General features: G+C 36.2%; 1 protein-coding gene across 2 annotated transcripts in view; it reads right to left on the bottom strand.

Moving 5' to 3' along the window:
- CDC27 (cell division cycle 27) overlaps positions 1–18,442 on the bottom strand; it is a 44,020-nt gene extending 25,578 nt beyond the window's left edge. For both annotated transcript variants that reach the window (XM_081969749.1, XM_081969750.1), the window contains exons 1-8: positions 18,171–18,442; positions 10,056–10,131; positions 8,789–8,936; positions 7,788–7,913; positions 6,093–6,190; positions 1,993–2,147; positions 1,674–1,885; positions 130–244 (exon numbers count right to left, since the gene is read on the bottom strand). In XM_081969749.1, coding sequence (XP_081825875.1) covers positions 130–244; positions 1,674–1,885; positions 1,993–2,147; positions 6,093–6,190; positions 7,788–7,913; positions 8,789–8,936; positions 10,056–10,131; positions 18,171–18,197 — 957 coding nt within the window. In that variant the 5' untranslated portion in view covers positions 18,198–18,442. The remainder of the gene's footprint in view (positions 1–129; positions 245–1,673; positions 1,886–1,992; positions 2,148–6,092; positions 6,191–7,787; positions 7,914–8,788; positions 8,937–10,055; positions 10,132–18,170) is intronic.
- Positions 18,443–19,778: the final 1,336 nt, after the last annotated feature.

Below are 19,778 nucleotides of genomic sequence, written 5' to 3'. Positions count from 1 at the left end.
AGAGGGGAAATACATAGAAACTAAATGTCACAAAGTGGCTTTGACATTTTTTTTCTTGTAAGGAACTATTAGCCATAATTTTACATTTCCTTCAGCAACCTTAGATGCACATCCATTGAGACAAGATACCTTCTTGGAAGGGGCTCCTTGAGGTGGCACATCAATTACGGAAGAAGAATTTGTGCAGTTTTGTAAATAAGTTCCATCTCCGGGGCTAGGAGTTTCCAATGGCAATATTCCAAAACTGAGGAAAGAGACAAGAGCATTTCAATATATATATATATATACATATGTTCCTAAAGAAAGACAGAGCAGGAAAAGAGCATTTTTGAAAACAAAAAAAAGCATCCTAAGGCTTGTACATGCACCGTGAACTACCTTTCTTTTAAGAATAAGAATTTACGAAGTTCCAGCTATATATATATATGCATTAAAAATATAACATTAAGATGATACTATGTTCAATTATAGGAATTAGCACAATTTTTTGTTTGTTATCAAAAGGGGATTTGTCATTTTTCACTTTCGGATTAATCATTTAAGGCTATACAATATTTTGTAGGAAAACAACCATTCTAATTAAAATGATGAGAGCCAGTCTGGTGTAGTATAGTGGTCAAGGCATTAGGCTAGAAGTCAGGAGACTATGAGTTCTAGTCCTGCCTTAGACAAAAAGCCATCTGGGTGAATTTAAGTTAGTCACTTTCTTTCAGCCTGGGAAGGAGGCAATGACAAACACTTCTGAAAAATCTTGCCAAGAAAACTGCAGGTACTAGTCCAGGCAGGCTCCAAAAAGTTGAACAGATTGAACGGAAGATTGAATAGAAGAAAAAAATGAAAAAGATGTAACCTACTCATTTTAAATAAATGAAATATAAAAAAATAAAAATTATTCCAGCTCTGAATAGAATTCAGATAAATAGCTAATTTATTGTCATTTATCTTCAAAATAATCATATCAAGTAATTTCGCTGTGGGGAAAAGCAAAATCGAAATCTGCAAGTAGTTTCTGGGTGATTATGAAGCTTGTCAGCAAGAGTTTCTGATTTCCACATTTAATCACAGCAACAACAAAAATATTTTCCCACCTAAATTAGGTTGCTGAAATGAAGAAAGCTTGGGGGAATCAGGAATGGGCTAAGTGTTCAATTCAGCTCTGGTTCTGAAAACAAATTTGAAGGCTTAGAATATGCTATAATTTTAAAAATATTTCCAAAAATTAGGTTTCAATTAATAGGCAAATTCAAGTGAATACTTGGAGGAGGTGTATATACCTGGGAAAATTTGAATTGGGTCGCACAACTATTGGGTCATTTATTTTTGTGTACTGGAGCCCACATTAACAAATCATTAAACACATTTATAAAGGTTATTTTCAGACAATGATCTGTTTGTCATATGCAGAAGGAGAACAACAATAATAAATAACTGACTTCAAATTACAATATTTAGAAAGCAGCTGAAGTATACATTGCATATGATAAAATAATAAGGTGCCTCCCCGATATACTTGTACATGCATTTATGCATCTCATAAAGTAAGTTCTCTATAAAAGCATATGCCAGTCTATATTAATTAGCATACAGATCCCCTCCCTACCAAGTCTCTACTGTTAATTCTTCTAGCAATGCTTCCTAAAAGAAAATGGAGAAACAACTTTCAAATTTTTTACCTTGGTGTTAAAGGGCTCAGGGCAGCTGGTCCACCTAGAAGACTCCTGCCAGTTTTTGGTTTGTTCTGAGCCTGTTTTGTTAAAAAGGCAGTTCCTGATCCAAGAGATACAGCATCTGGTGAAATTACAGCCGAGTCAATGTAAGAAATGGAGGAATCTGTGTTGGAGGAATATTTAGAGTTGGAGGACTCCAGGTTGAGTCTGTTTAATTCCTGAAATAGAAAACCATTTTTTAAAGACAATACACATTTTTCTAAAGAATATGAATAGTATGAACTATAAAGATGGGGGTGATTAAGTATGACTGGTATAAACATACAAGTGTGTCCTGTGGTGTTTCCATAAGAACGGTTTCTGGCTGTCTGTGAATTATGTTGTGATTAGACACCACTGTTGTGCATGTGTTAGGCAAACAGCTGCTGAAGTTCTGTATAGAAGTTAACTTGAACGTTTGGTCAGGGTCTGGCTTCTCACCTGTAATGAAAATGAAAGAGATTGGGAGGCACAGGAAGATACAAAAAAGAAAAAAAAGAATGCTTTAGACTGATCCTACTTAATCCCATAGCATGGAACATACAGTGCTATTAAACATTGTAACAATGAATAGTTAAAATAAGAGTAGGTAATATAGCACCAATCAGACATTTTGGACTATAGTTCATATTACCTCCCCATTTTTGTGCATTCTAGCAGATGAGGACTGCAATGAAGGGCACCGTTGCTTACTTTTCCCAGACCTATCCAATTCAGCCAAAGGTAACACCATTTTTAGTACTGTTTCTAATGTTTGATCCATGGTAGTCATATCACCGATAAATAGATGTCTAATTAGAAAACTTTTTAGCGTAATGGTCTAGTACTCAATAAAGGGAATGGCTAGATTTGCAGCATTTATATTCTGCCCATTCAAATAATAGATAATAGTTAACTACAAATAATAATATAATTTAATGTATTCAAAAATTAATTTAGTCAAAAATAGTTTAAAACATATACTATCAGCAATATAACATAAAGAAAAATTAAAATAAAATAAAATAAAGTTAACGGTAAAAAAGGGGAAGTGCAATTAGAATTAAGATAAAGCAGAGTTAAAACCAGGAGTACTCATTAGATCACACACTCCAAATACCCTGCAGAAGAGCCAAGGTTTTTCCTGCCTTTATTATTTTTATAAATAGCTCAGGGCAGCGAACATATTTAGTACGCCTTTCTCTCTCTATTTTCTCAACGACAACACTGTGAGGTGAATTGCGGAAGCCGGCTGGCTCTTATGCCTAGAATTCACACTTGCCTTGTTTCTAGTTTTGTGCCTTAACCACTACACCAAACTGGCCCTATTTCTATTCAAAAAGTTTTGAAATTTTGTAAAAGTCATTCCCTTACCTAAACAGTAGGCCATTATTTTAAAAAGTTCTATTCTAATCTGATATCTACTTATTTTTATGTTCTGAAATAGAAATCTTTAAATGATGAAATTTATAGTAAACCTATGGCTAGAAATATACTAGCTCCAGGTAAAGGTATCTGGCTACAATGATTGGTACAAAGGTCAATTTGGGGGTGACGAGGTAGGTATAGTGTGACAGTTCTTGATGTGTATTTAATCAAATCAATAGCACAATCCTACCTATAATTTGGAGGTGCCAAACACTCCTCCACCTTGATTACAAAGTTAGCAAGGTGGAAAAATGTTTCTTCAAGAAAGTAAGTAGGGTGGAACCTTTGCTATTTTCCTTTTTTCCCCATAACCTATGATATTAGCAATGGAATTTATCAATAATCATAATATAGTTGCTTCAAATTCAATTGTGAATCCCATTTATTTATACTGAATTATAATTTAATTGCAAAAGCAAAAATAAAAAATACATAAGCACATATAAATACATATATAAATATATGATACAAGAACTTTCAAAATATAGGCATGTTAAGGCAACATTGCTAGTTGAATCACTGACTCCGCCACGGGAGGTTGTCCTCAATTTACAACCACAATTGAGCCCAAAATTTCTGTTGTGAGACATTTGCTAAGTGAGTTTTGCCCCATTTTATGACCTTTCTTACCACAGTTGTTAAATGAATCACTGCAATTGTTAAGTGAATCTTGTTTCCATTGACTTTGCTTATCAGAAGTTTTCAAAAGATGATTACATGACTATGGAACACAGCAACGGTCATAAATATGAACCAGTTGCCAAGCATCTGAATTTTAATCACACGATCATGGAGATGCTGCAAAGGTCGTAACTGTGAAACCATTGTAAGTCACTTTTTTCAATGCTGTTTTGAGTGGTCCCTAAATGAATTGGTGTAAATCAAGGATTACCTGTAGTCACATCCAAAGTAATAGGAAAGCAAGAAACCTAATGCAGCAAGCAAATGATGGAACAGTAGCAAATTTAAAATATGCATGTATATATACATGAAACACAAAATGACCAAGAACTGAGCATAGGCTTAATTCTAGATTCTAAATCTGTATTTCCAACTTGGCAAGTATTTTTTATCTAAGGCACTTTAACTTTTGAATTTGATTATCAAATTGCTTCTGCACATTTAATTATAAAACTCTGGCTTGGAAAATGATCAGTGGTGCTGTACTTGTTAAGACAGTGATGGTGAACTTTTTGGCATCGTGTCAAAAAAGTCATGTAAAAAAGTTGCACGCACACACGCATGCTCCTCGGTGCTATGCTCCAGAAAAGCCTAATGTTCGGGTTCTGGCACACATGCACACTCAACAATCAGCTGGTTGGTGCGCATGCGCAGGGCAGTTTTGGCACTGGTACGTGCACGAAGGGATTGCACTCTGGAAAAGCTGAACTTTTGGGTTCTGGCATGCATGCACACCCGACAATCAGCCGGCTGGCGCACATGCGCACACCGGTTTTCAGCACTGCCATATGCACAAAGGACAGCTGATTGTAACGCATGCATGTGCGGCAGAAACCCAGAAGTCAAACAGGCAATGCCGTGCGTGCTGGGCGACATGATTTCGCATGCCACTTTGGGCACGCATGCCATAGTTTCACCATCACGGTGTTAATAACACAGTTCTGAATCTGAAATACAGCATTAATTTTTAGGATCACAAATTGTAATGTAAGAATGGTAAAATTTTAATACTAACCAAGGAAAGCAATATGCCCAGATGAAACTCAAAGGCCTGGTCATTTTCACAATTTTGAGCTGTAGCTTGCTGCTACCTTGTTTCCCGAAATTACGACATGTCCTGATAATGCCATGCCACATTTTTCTGGTGGGCAAAAATATAAGCCCTCCCCCGCAAATAAGCCCCCTGGGCAACCCCCCCATCTCCGACCAGACAGAGCGCTGCTCACCAACCTAGCGGTATCCCAAAGTGCCAAGCTGCGGGAACTGGGGGGGGGGAGGCAAAGGTGATCGTGTTGCTTAGCGCCTTCGGGATACCCAGCTGAAGAGGGGGGTTGCCGGGTGGTTGCTCTCTTGCGAGCAGGCTCCCAAAGAGCCAGGCACAGCCTCATGGGCAAATAGCTGTGTTGCACTGTCGCAGCAGCACAGCACAGCAGCCATGAAGCGACCACACTCATGAGCAGCCACACAGCAAACCCCCTTTCCAGCTGGGAACAGCACCATTCACTGACCTAGGTATATTGCCAAGCCGTGTGAGCGCCTGTTCCCGCTGCTTGGCGCCTTCAAAATGGCAGTGAATGGTACTCTGCACGGCTGGAAGGGGGGTTGCGTGAGCGGCTGTTCTGCTCTCGCACACACGCCTTCCAGCCTCACGATTCCCTGGCCTAGCTCTTTCCGCAGAGCCAGGGCACCTCCGCCGTCGCCGCATGGCTTTTTCTGCGGCGTCCAAACCGTGTCTTCCGGCAGTGGCCGCGTACGCTCTATGGTTGTGGGCCAGCTGCCAGCTCTTTGGAAGCCCGCTTGCAAGAAAGCAGCCACCCGGCAACCCCAAAACAATAAACCTTCCCCTCATAATAAGGCCCAAGCCATATTTTGTGTGTAAAAAGAAAATAAGACCGTGTCTTATTTTTGGGAAACGCGGTATAAATTGTCATAACAATCAAAAGCTTTTTGTTTTTTATGTTGGTCTTTGCCCTGTTTTTTCCTATTTTATTATTTAAAAAATAGTTTTACTTTATTTTCCTGGTGCTCATGAACATGCACCCTCCCCTCCTTAGTGCAGCATACAAATTGTCTGCAAAACGTTTTCATCTGTCTTTTAAAATATATTGCAGCATACATTATCTAAAACAATAACTCACATTTTTGTTCAACTTTAGCTTCAAGTAAGGCAAATCTCAAAGAAAAATATTTATGAACATTTGCATTCATAACAGAAGACATGAAATTCTTTGTTTCTCATTCCTAATCAGAATAATTAATACAGATGATAAAAAAATTGAAGAACTGAACAATACCTACCTATTTCACATAGTGATTCAAAAGGGGACCAGAGGAAGGGATTTAAACTAAGGCTCTTTTGGTAACATTCAGATCCTTTGGCAAGCCGATCTGTCTTACTGTTAATGAAAAAGAAGACAAAAAAACCCAGAAGGAAAAGAGTTCAGCAGAAAACTAAGAAGTACCAACCATTTCCCATAGATTGTATATTATTAATTTTAGAATTCTCGCTTGCACTTGGTTAGCTAGATATTGGAGAGCTAAATAGATATACAAAAATCTGTACATTTCTTACTTACTAACTTACATGTGTTACATAAACTTCATGCAAAGTATATATTCCTAAATATTTGCCACATTTGTTAAGTGAATCGCCGCAGTTGTTAAATTAGTAATACCATTGTTATGAATCTAGCTCCCCCATTCACTATGCTTGTCAGGTCACAAAAGGTGATCACATGATCCCAGGACAATGCAACCATCATAAATATGAACCCGTTGACAAGCATTGGAGTGTAAATTACATGATCATGGTGAAGTTGCAATGGTCATAAGTGTGAAAAATGGTAATAGGTCATTTCTTTCAATGCCATTGTAACTTCAAACGGTCACTAAATGAACTGTGGTAAGTTGAGGATTACCTGTATTCTGTATACATCGGTACACATACACATGTACATATGTTGTTGGTCAACAGTTCTTGTTTTTGGAAGAACTGGAAAGTTCCTACATGAGGGGTGCATGTCCACAGAATTTGGAAAAATCTAAACATAATGTTCCAATAAAGAAGAATATTTGTAATTTAGGGTTGAAATGAGGGGTCCTTGGTGCTCTCTGAGCCCGATTGTTTTCTCACAGACATTCCATTATCCAAACTACATACCGTAATATCATCATTGCTAATTTGGGTAATGAAACGTCTACAAGAAAACAACCAAGTTCAGAGAGCACCAAGAACTGCTCAATAATAAAGTTCTAAGAGAAACATTTCTGTATTACTTATATATATCCAGATCACTGAAAAATATGTTGAATGTTTCTTGCATAAATGAATGGAAGGAAATGTCTATATTTGAAATTTTACAATAGAAGTAGAGGTGATTACTTATAAGTAAAGATGTTTCTTTTTAGCTAAACAAGCTGTGTGTCTATAATCCACAGAATAAAAGTGGGACAAAATGTAATAATAATCACCATTGGCATTGACAAATTAACTGTCAACTGCAAAAGGCCACTTTACTTCGAATATCTTACAACTTATGACAATATCTCTAACACCACTAAATATTAACATCTGTCTATTCCAGATCCTTTGAAGAATTCAATAGGTGGATAAAAAGACCAAATCCAGTCTGAACATCTAACAATGAAAAATAATAAAGCAAAGATTCCACCAATAGTAATAGGTAGCTTGGATGCAGTCTCGAAGCATCTGACGCATCACTCGAACACACCTGGCACATCAACATTGACAAAATCACCATCAATCAATTGCAAATGGCAGCTTTAAGTAGAACAGCTTACAAAGAACAATGTCTGCCTACCTCAGGTCATTGGGAAGAACTTGGTAGGTGGATAAAAATGCCCAATCCACTCTAATCTGGTTGGCTGACTGTGCAACAAGCCATAATAATAAATCTACACACTTGTAAGTTCTCCATATTGGGTGAGGATAGTGGAACAACAATTTATCCCAAAAAAGTAGAGAAGCCATACCAGTACACATGGCCCAGAAGGGATAGTGTGAAACATGCAGAATCTCCAAACTCAGTTACAATGTCCTCATGACTTTTCTGTTTGTTAAAAACTCCACCAGACAGAATCTGTTCTCCTTCTGCGAGTCTGCTTAAAGAAAAGAAAATAGAAATTAAGACAAATAAACAGAAGAACATAATGAAATAAGAGCAATGAAAATGAGATGAATAAAGGTTTACTTCTCAGTTTTCTTATTGACCACATGGAATCCTCAGCTGTAGTTCCTCATTTACTGGAAAGGAACAAATCCTCTCTCATTGAGTTATTATGAGTTTATTGCTTTACATGTAAATAAATATTTTGTCTATCCTGTATTGTGCTTGCAGAGAGCAACTTCTCTATGCATTCTTTGTTAAACTGTATCAGTAAGCTATTTTCTATTAATGCCACGTTCATTTCAAGAAGGCAATAAAACAGCTCCGTGGTAATAGAAATGTGCTAATAATTAGATATCAAAACATAATCATTACACTTCTTCTAGGCTTAATACTAGGGCTATCAATGCTTTGGAGGAAGTGGAAGTAGTCAGACATATGTCAGCAATTGCTTAGACTAGTTTTATTTTTTCTTAGCACTGTGCTGCTACATTTCAAAACTCCACAAAATAGAGCTACTCCACTTCTCCATGGAGTTGTCAACTGGTACTGCATGAGTCATCTCACCATTTTTCCCTTAAAATCTCAAACCACTTCATAGGCTACTTAATATTTACAGCTCACCTAAAGCAGCACTGTAGAAATGTGAGATGTATACTTTAAGATTGTACCATACTAATTTTAAGAGAATACTTCTATTTCTTCACTTTTTCTTTTACAAGACTTTTGTACTTTGCTTTTACACCTCAAAGTGAATGCATTCCATAATCTGAGTAACCCACAGCTGAAAAGCCACAAAATGGTGACACATATTTTATAACGAGAAATGCATATTACACACTGCTAACAAGCGTAGGGACAACTTACTTGCCAAGATCAATGCAGCACTTGGCAAGCAAATATTTGCACTGTGGGGTGGTACAACTGTGTCCTTTAAGGAGCCTGTATGCCTTGTAAGCTTTTCCTGAGCGATAATAACAGGTTGCTAATAGGAAGAGTGCATCTTCTGAATGTACTGAAGAAATAAAAAGGAAAGAGAAAAACTATCAGTTCCATGCCCCTGAACTTCTGGATGCAAACAATTAAGATGCATAGTATTTTGTGGCAACTTTCATGCCAAACTACTTTGACGGTCTAGTTAATTTTTTGTTTTACACAATGACAATAATTTTGTTGGCAAGCATCAAGAGTTCTCCATAACTTTCAATTCATGAGAATAATATAAGTAGTAGTAGTATGAACAATCATGAACTTACTCCATTCTGTTTGATGTTAGATCTTTCTTCACTGTTCTTGAAATACTAGCCACCCATCTCTGAGTTGCAGAAAACTATGCCAGTAGAGGTTGCCTTTTCCGTTTTCCCAGCCCTATCCTATAGCCTTTGTTTCAAATCGCAGCAGTTAAATGACTTCTTTCCCAGCTAATAGGTGACAAGTGTCTAACACATTTTAATATTTGGAGGCTATCTTTAAGCAATAAGCGGAAAAATATTAATACCAGCACAGCTAAAAATGACAAGTTTGTATCATCCATGAATAACATCATGAGGTCAGGAATATCAGTAACAAAAATGCTGCTAGGACCTATTTATGCTGTGCATAGATGGAAGTGAGGAAAGGCTTTTAAAACTGTACATTAATATTGACCAATGTCATAAGTAAAGAAGGAAAATATTTTCTAGGCCAGCATCTTTCCCTATGTCTATTGAGCATCACCTTTATCTGTGTACATGCTCTATTTTTGATTGTATAAATATGAAATAATGTAACACAAAAAGTATGATTCAGCATCTGACAGTACTTTCTACAGTTTTAAAATATTGCCTAGTTTTCACACATTTAGATTACAGATACAACTTCCTTCCAGCTGAGAACTGATCTGTCAAAGGAGCTTATATTTTGGCTTTAAAAATGTCTTTACAATCACTACTATATATTTAGAATGCTATCTACTAAAAACTATTTTTTCAATCTTATAGGAATACTCCTATACGCCACTCTGCTCTATACAGATTGATCTATTGATCAAACCACATTACCATTTAGATTTCATGGATAATACTAGAAAAAAGCTTCAAAGTATTTTAACAATTTTGTAAATAGTGCAAATATTTATATCAGAGCAAGTTCATACCTTCTGCATACAGTCTCTCTGCCAAAAACACAGCATCCCTATAAGCATAGTGGTTAAGTGCTTGCCATATAGCAGCCTATGGGAAAGGAGAGAGAAAAGAAGAAAAATGTTATTTATTGTTACTAGATGCAAGCAAAAGGTGAACAAATGTATTTCCAAATATGTTTACAAGTCAACATATTTATCTGAAATTATATTTGATTTTAAAATTAATTCTGTAATAATTAACTAATTAACCTATTATAATTTTGTTACTTTAAGCCACCTTGAAGACTGATTTGGATGACAAGCAGTTTGGAAAGAAAGTAAAATTAAACTATTTTGTGAAATACAGAAAAACATTTCAACCAATAAACATAATATGAAACACATATATGTGGGTACAACATACGTTATGTGAGTAAGACTAACCATAGCTAAAACCATGGGCTTGTTTTGATTGCAAGCCTTACAAATCTGTCCATATACAGGAAACTTGAACAAAAGCTGTTATTGTTTTGTTCCACTTTTTTTCCAAGTGGCAGAAAAGTGGCAAGTAAGAATAAGTAATTCTCTAGGCCATTGCACCATATTTTTTCTGACTCTACAAATAAAATTATAATAACAAATAGATAAATTCTAACATGCCTGTATTTTCTGAAGCCTATTTTTTTGCTCAAGTGGGAGAGCTTTCCTATCTACATTATCTATCTATCATCTATCTATCTATCTATCTATCTATCTATCTATCTATCTATCTATCTATCATCTATCTATCTATCTATCATCTATTTATTTATCTATCTTTCTTATATAGATTTGCAACAATATTCATTACATTAATACTATAATATTAAATGATATTAAATATTTGCTTCTCTCTCTTAACATATCTTCTATATTTCATTAATCTTTTTCTTTCATTTCCGTTTCTAACTTCTATTTTTTGTTACCTAATCATACCTAATCATTGATAAAATAAGTCCCATTTCATATATTTAGTTTGTTCTTTCTCCTTAATTGTTAGCATTAGTCTATTCATTTCTGCACATTCTAATATTTTCCTGATCACATTCTCATGTGTGAGGAGCTCTTCACTTTTCCAATTTTGTGCAAATACAATTCTAGCTGCAGTTAACATATAGATAATTAAATATGCATTTCCCTTACTATACTATACTTACTAAACCAGAGTTGTCTGGTTTTCAAATATTCAATACTAATTATAAACCAACGTATAGTTAGAAAATATTACATCTTTTTAATAACATTGAAATTTATAAAAGATGACTAAAAGATAAAAATATTAATACAATAATTTAGTAGTTTTAACCATTCAGTCGTGTCAGATTCTTGGCGACTTTATAGGCAAGTGGTCTCCATGCTACTCTGTCAAGCACAGTTTCTTTTAGTTGGTGGATGTTCATCTTTGATGGTATCAAGCCAGCAAGTTCTTTGCTTGCCCCTTCTTCTTGACCAACTAACTATTCCTAGCATTATTGACTTCTCCAATGAATTTGCATGCATGACAAGCCCAAAGTAAATCAGACGTCATCTTGTGATTTTGGTTTCTAGTGAATGTTTCTGGTTTTATATGACTCAGCACCTCTCTGTTAGTTTTTCTGGCTGACAGTAGTATATAGAATATTTTATGCCAGCACCACCATTCAAAGATGATAATTCTTTTTTGATCAGCCATTTTTAGTGTTGAACTCTCAAACCCATACATCATTATAGGGAAGACTATGGTTCTAACTACCCTGCTTTTTGTATTTACATTAATATTTCTGCTTTTCCAAATCTTATTCATGTTAATCATTGCAGTGTGGCCTAAGGTTATCCTGTATTTGATAGCAGATGTAGAACTGCCATTGTGAACTATTTTTGATCCAAGAAAGATAAATTCTCAAACTACTTAAATTTCCTCCTTGTTGCTTTTAAACATCTCATGTCTGTTTTCAGCTGTTGTCATTATATTTAATATACTAATATTAATACAGTGCAATAATATAAAACAATACCATAATATTAAAGCCCTCTCCATAAACGTTCTTAATATTAATGCTAAAACTAAGATTACTTAGTCTTTTAGACTAAGACTAAGCTGGGGTGAGGATAAGGGGGCGGGGCTTTGAAGGCCACAAAAAGGATGCCAAGTTTGGCCCCAAATTGTTAGAAGTGCAGGCACCTTTTTCCATATGTGGTGGACATGCAATGAGGCAAAAAGATATTGGAGAATGATACAATTATGGCCTGAACAAATGGTAGGAGATCAAATTCTGTTCAAACCAGAATTTTTCCTCCTAGGCATAATACCAGAGGGATATAAGGAAGATGTGCTTATTTAGTTATTCATGTATTGACTGTGACACGAATAACCTATGCGCATATTGGAAAAAATAAAGTATCCCATCAGAGTTAGACATAACTAGGAAAATTTTAGCCTGTGCAGAAGCAGATAGGCTTACCCTAGAATTAAAAAACAAAGGGGAGTTGGAGTATTATGAAGTTTGGAATAGATTTTATTACTGGTATAAGATGACAAGACTGGAACAAATTGTAAATAATGTGATTGGATAGAAGAATGGATAATGTACTAAGTAGATTGACAACTAATGGATGAGGCTATGTTTATATTCTGTGTTTGTACGGCCATAATCGCTTCGCTGCACTGCATGGTTTTAAATGCAAAAACTATATATATAAAATAGTTTTTGCATTTATATTTTATATATATAAAATATATATATAAATATATATATATATTTAAAAAGGATGCCAGGACGAATAAATATTAAAAGATTAAAGAGGGATTCCCTCTTTTTAAGGAGGAATCCTTAAATTTACTTGTCAACAATACCATTAATTTTCTGTTTACCAATTTTAATTGATATCAAGCAAAATCTATTGACATTGTATATAATAAATGGTTCCTTATCTGAGAGGAGAAAATAAAGAAGAAAAATTTATGTAACTTTCTGTTACATAAAGAAAGAACAATACTTTTTCAACTATATTAGTAGCCTTTGATTCATGTCAGCATGTTAATTTCTTCTGACTTTAGTATGGACAAAATGGGATAAGATTTAAACTACATATAATCACAATGAGCCTGTCAATCCATTCTTGCTGTAATACTACATCTTTAAAAAGTCAAGAAACTGCACTTGGAATCTGTGTAAAATTTTAGTTGCAAAACAAAAGTTCACCAAGTTGAGGAATATATAAGGAATAACAGAAACTGGAACACAGACAAGTATTTCATCTTTATTAATTTCATGTATATTTCTTATCTTCCGATAATAAAAATAAATTGTTTTTTTTTCTTAAAGAGAAATATAATATGTTCTGCAAGAACTACCATATTTTGTAATTATGTAAACAATAATACAGTAGTTAAAAACAAAAAAGAAGGTTTTAAGAGTTATATTATGGTGCCATATTGGTATTTCCATAATACTATTATTATGCAAATACAATTATGCACTTGTATTACAACAGAAGACAAAATAACTAAGGTATGATATTTGTGCAATGACATCATCAGGCACCTGTCATCATTTGCCATCCCTTGTTGCTCCTGAAATACCCATGTTGGGCTGACTTGGCTGGAAGTAAATGGGTTACAAAAATGTTAAACAAATAAATATTGCACAAGAACTGTTAATTCAGTGATTGATTACTATAACTATGTCTGCAATATCAGTAGACATTCAGTCAAAACATAAGATAAATTTTAATTAAGATTTGAGGACAAAGAGATAGAGTCAAGTCTACTCCCACAAAATAAGGAAGAAAGGTTTGAGGAAAGCTTGTGTAAACACCATATTCATTAATAGTATTCTTGCAATATTTTAATAATAATATTGCCCACTTTAAAATGGAGCCCTGAAACTTCGTTATTTCCATTTCATTTCTCCTCTTAGTGTAACCAGGTAAATAAAATAGCAATAGTTCATTTAGTGTGACTGGAATTGAACTCAATAACAAAAAAAATGGTTTGTAATTGTTCCTACTAATGGATTTCATTTATTTTGGCTTGTCTGCGGAGTCATATCAGGTATAAGCACCTGGCTCACTTTCCTTGGGTCCCATACTAAATAAGGTTAGATGTAGTTAGAATTTGGATGCAAGACCTATAGTGAATACCACATTGAAGCTAACATTGAAAAGCTAACATTGAAAAAACACCCTGGAAACCACTTCAGCACTTTTGCCAAATGTGATCTATCACAGAGAGAAAAGAGGGAGGAAAGAGAAGGTATAACTGGAGCTATTAAGAGAAATGGGTAAGACAAACCCAGTAAGAAAGTGAAATTATCTATATCCAAGGAAATTATATTCTTATGTAATAAAGCAGTAAAACTCTGCTACAAGCATCAATAAGTAAAGACTGTTCAGTTGTGCCCAACTCCTGGTAGCAACAAGGACACACCTACACAGTTTTTGTGACAGTAATATGGAAATGGTTTGCCATTGTGTTCTTCGTGGATATTTTTGGGTTCCTATTCAAAAACAATTTTACTAATATTTTGTCTATTGCTCCACAAGCCTAGAATCTAAAGAGTTTGAAACAGTGTCTTGAACTTTCAGCCTACAGACATTACCTCTGAAAATAATTATTGAGTTTGAAATAAACAGATACAGAACTCTAAAACTAATAGAGGAAATCTGATTTATTGATAGAGAAGAAAATCTAGTCCTATTTTATTGCAAAGTCCATCAAATCTTTCTGTACTGGCTCTGCAAATATAATTTAAATGCATGACTATTGGAAAATCACGCAGGTTTAATGCAGAAATATACATACTACCAACCTTTCTAAATATCTAAGGAAAATATATTGTTAGGTGGTGATCCTCTTATTTCAAGAAACATAATATACATTACAGCCAATCTCAGTCTCAGCCCAACCTACCTCACAGGGTTGTTATTGTGGGGAAAATAGAAGGAGGGTATTGGATATATTTGCCATCTTGGGTTATTTATAAATATAATAAAGGTAGGATAAAAACAAACAAACAAATATATTATACCAACAAGAACAATATTAAAGAAAGCTAGACATTTTAAGTGTAGTGCACCTGAAATCACAAGAAAAATGCTTATAATTGTAAAACGACAACCAAAAAATAGAATACAGGTAGTCTTTGACTTACGACCAAAACTGAGCCCATAATTTCCATTGCTAACTAAGGCAATTATTAAGTGAATCAGACCCCATTTTTCAACTTTTTTGCCATGGCTGTTAAGAGTAAAACTATTTAAGTGATTCATGGGGTTGTTAAATGTACCTGGCTTCCCCAATTGATTTTCCTTGTCAGAAACTGCAAATGGCAATCCTAAGACTCCAGGAAGCTGCAGCCATTGCAAATACATGCCAGTTGCTAAGCACCCAAAGTATGATAATTTGACTATAGGGATGTTGCAATGGTCATAAGTATGAGAACTACTCATAAGACACTTCTTTCAGTGCTGTTATAATTAATCAATATTAATCAAATGGTTGTAAGTCGAGGACTACCCGTATATTATTTGGCTCACAAATTGATCTTACTGGATATTCCTGGTCTTGGCACAAATAGCAAATGTATTTTCAACTTTCTTCTGATCAAAAGAGTTTTATTACTTTTTCAATATCCATGATACCTAGGTCCCTTAACCAATAATTTATGTATTTATGTCAAATAATACAATCATTGATAGATAAAATGTCCATATATATTGCTAGCCATGTATGATATGCCATACACTAAATAAATACAGTCATGTATTTACAATTTGCTACAAAATTCCAATAAGGAAGACCTGAGACTGGAAATATCTTGAAAAACATCTACTACTTCTTGCTTTTTCTATCATAGTAGAAAATAGGAAAATAAGATTTTCTAGAAAGAATTCCCCAAAACTTGTATTGGATATTAGCTAATATGAGTTAAAAGTATCAGTCTAGGAACTTATTTGCTACAACCATCTTTTTCAAGGACAAAATATGAGTAACTGCCATGTTATTGTCTAATGTGATGAAATCTGGTTCCTTCAGCAGAGAGCCACTACTATTTTCTAACTAAATAATATAAGCAATAATCACCTCAATCAATTGGGCAATTTCAATGATTATTTAATTAATCAAGAAGAACAAAGTTCAAATTCACAACTGTCCAGCCTTATACTTACAAAAATGATGTTCACATTTTCATTCAATACTGAAAACAATCCATAAAATGGAACAATTGCCAACTGTATTAATTGTTTCTTCTAAGGTGAATTCTAAATCAGTATTATTGCAAGCAGTTTATCTCCAAGTGTCTTAAAACTAGCTGGATGTTATAAAGCTAAACCTACAAAAGTTTAAGAATCTCAAAATTAGAAGTAAATTCAGTGAAAATGTAACAATTCTGAAAGAAACATGGCATTAAAAAAATCTTCAATGTATCAGTTATGTAAAAATAAATTAGTTTTAAATGATGCCACAATCTGTTAGCTTTTTCCTGCAATACATTAATATTGACATGTACTGAAAACTAATGGAAAAGTAAAATTTATTCACCATTATTTGTACCATAGAATAAATATTACAATTATTTCAAGCACACGTTGCTTAGGTTCAGTCAGATGCATCTCAGGTTTTTCTCCATTGTCATTATAGTTGTCTTCTCCCTTGTTTTGTTGTCCTTCATTTCCTAGAGATCAGAGTGTTATCTGATTCTATAAACTGAAAATGGACACCTGGAAATTTGTGTTCACTGCTTTACTCCAGTTGTCAACCAGGATTCAGTTGTCAACTGAATACTGAAACTTTTAGATGGTACTTACAATACTAAATGGGGGAAAAGAGAACCCTTCAACAGAATGTTATGATTTGACTTGCTGGTCCTGGCATTCATTACACATCAACATATTTTCTTTTTGTTTTCAATTTTTAAAAAGCTTTAAGCTTGCCTTTGAGAAAAAGATGACAATGAATTGGGTAAAGGACACAGAAAACGGCATTGTAATACTAAAGAAATAGAAAGCAACAATAACAAATGCTGGGATATTGCAATAGTCTGATTGCTAGGCCCTTAAAAACATTTGATGATCCTTATAAATTTTGCAAAACTCTTCAGTTCAATTCAGGGATGGCATTTGAAGAACTAATACTGGTTTCTAGATCTGAATAATGATTCAACGCTAGCCAATCTTTCTACAACAAGGCAGAAACTGAAAATATGGGTTTCCTCAGCTGGAGCCACAAATATAATGGAGAATCAGAAGGACTATAGTGGTAGAGGGCCTTCTTAGCAATTAGAGAAAAATCAGATAGCATATAATGTCTTGAAGTGGCAGAATGGACAATACAAGGCACAATCAGATTATATATAGATAGACAATGCAAATGTAAGTCCTTCATGGAAAAGGAGAAGCTGACAGGAATTGTAATGACTATAGAATATCCAATGCTGCTAAACAGGCATAGATTTATTTAGTACCATGGACTGGATTGAAAACAGTAGACAATCGTTATACTGTAAAAGCCAGATATTAATTTAAGTGACTATTTGGTTTGGTGTTTGTATATGTGTGTGTTTAAGGGAGTAATAAAAGGGAAGCTTTCAATGGGAGAGCTGGGACAGGGATTTAAGAAGCTGAGAGAGGGTTCATGTAGGGAAAGATGCTTACACTACAGGTGTCTAAAAGAGGACGAAAAGCAAAGTGTAATCCTTGAGGTCTTTGAGAGTTAAGGGAATGTGTTTAAGTTAGTCCAGGAAAGGAGGGGGGGGAGGGAGAATTAAAAACACGAAAATGCACAAGGCGATTTTTTTATATAAAGACACATCGTTCCTTCCAAAGAAGAGAACTGAACTGATTTCCTGGGGCAGGGAGAGTCCCGGCGCGAACGCGGCATTCAGAAAAGCAAAATAACATGCTGTAAACTAAGAAAGTGAGATTACAGAAGATTCTCTTGCACCGCCATCCTCCATCCCCCCCGTTCCCTTTAGGGAGCAAAGGGAGTTTGGTAAAGGATCCGTGTCTTATACCAGGAGAAAAAGGAGAGGAGCAGGAACCCTTCTTTCTCCTTAGGCTCCCTTCCTCTTTCTCCTGCTTTCGTTTCTCCCCTCCCCAGTACAGGCCTTTCGCCACCGGTGTCCGTACCTGGACGGGTTCCTGCAGCACCGTCATCCTGCCCCGGCTCCCCACTCAGGAACAGGACCCGGATGAGAGAGGTGGGGGGGGGCGCCCCTTCTCTCTTTTCTCTCTCCTCCCTCCTCTTGCTGCCCCTGACAGACTCAGACACCGCCTCAGGGTGTGGCGCGACAACGACCCGGATCCCGTCTCATTTAAACTGGCAGCGACCGTTAACCGGGCCGTGAAGGAGGTAAGGAAAAGGAAAGGAAGGCCCCAGTCCGTCAGGACCCGAGTGTTGCCGAACAGTCGACGGAAAGTGACGAAAAGATCCGAAGGCAAGACCTCTTCCGCTGCTCCTTCCCGAGCGGAGTCGGAAAGGACGCGAACGAACTCGATGGCCAGACTTCTTCGTTCTTGACGGAAAGTGCCGAAAGAAAGCGAAAGCGGATCGGACTTGTACTACACATTTCATTGAAGTCACCAAAGCGTCGTCCCGTCTCGGCTTTATCGTGTCGGAAAGAGCCGAAGTGATCCGGAAAACCATATTGATCAAAAGTAAATTGCGTCTCCATCTTATGTGTAGTGTACGCTCTATATATGTAAAACTTCATGAAAATAACATGCTAGGGAAGATTGGAATATCAAAAATTAACCGAGGAGGTTAGCCTCTTATTTCGGAAATAGAGGAATGTTAACCGGAAATGCCGAAGCTGGCGAAGAGGGAAGAGGGTTTCGAAAAGTTTTTGCTTCCCAATTGAGAGAAATGCTCAAATCAATCAGAATAGATCTGGACGGGACCTTGGAGGTCTTCTAGTAGAGCCCCCTGCTCAAGCAGGAGACCCTATACCATTTCAGACAAGTGACTATCCAGTCACTTCTTAAAAACTTCCAGTGATGAAGCACCCACAACTTCCGAACGCCAGCTTTCCACTCATTAATTGTCCTCACTTTTAGGAAGTTTCTCCTTAATTTCAGTTGCTTCTCTCCTTGGGGTGGGAATGTAGAAGAGTAACAGATTTAACATATTAACAGAGTTGGAAGGAACCTTATAGGTCATCTAATCAACCCCCTCTCCTGTCCAAACAGGAGACCCTACACCCGTGATGGTGAATCTATGGCATACGTGCCACAGGTGGCACACAGAGCCATTTCTGAGGGCAAATGAGGCATTGCTCCGTCAGCTCTAGTGCGCATGGGCGAGCTGGCCAGCTGATTTTCAGCCTTGATTTTTGGCTGTTTTTCACCCTCCCAAGGCTTCCCTGAAGGGAGGGAGAAAAACGGCCCAACGGGCAACCCGGAAATCCATTCCCGAACTTCTGGTTTGCATGTTGGGCCATTTCTCGGCCTTCCCATGCGCCAAGTGCGTATGCGCAGGGGGCACAGCATGGGGGGCATTAAATTATGGGGGTGGGCATGCACATGCACGGATTGTGCGCACGCACGTCCTTTTGGCACCCGAGGCAAAAAAGGTTCTCCATCACTGCCCTACACCATTTTTGACCCATGGCAGTCCAATCTCTTCTTTAAAGTCTCAAGTGATGAAGTTCCCACAACTTCTGAAGGCAAGCTGTTCCAAACTGAGGAACTTTCTTGAGAGAAAAGTATCAGATAAAAGATACCCTGTTACAGGATACC

The sequence above is a fragment of the Natrix helvetica genome (genome assembly GCF_964273705.1).
Source record: "Natrix helvetica genome assembly, chromosome: Z".
NCBI lineage: Eukaryota > Metazoa > Chordata > Lepidosauria > Squamata > Natricidae > Natrix > Natrix helvetica.
Note: the sequence above shows the minus strand (reverse complement) of the source record. Positions and strands in the feature narration are given on the sequence as shown.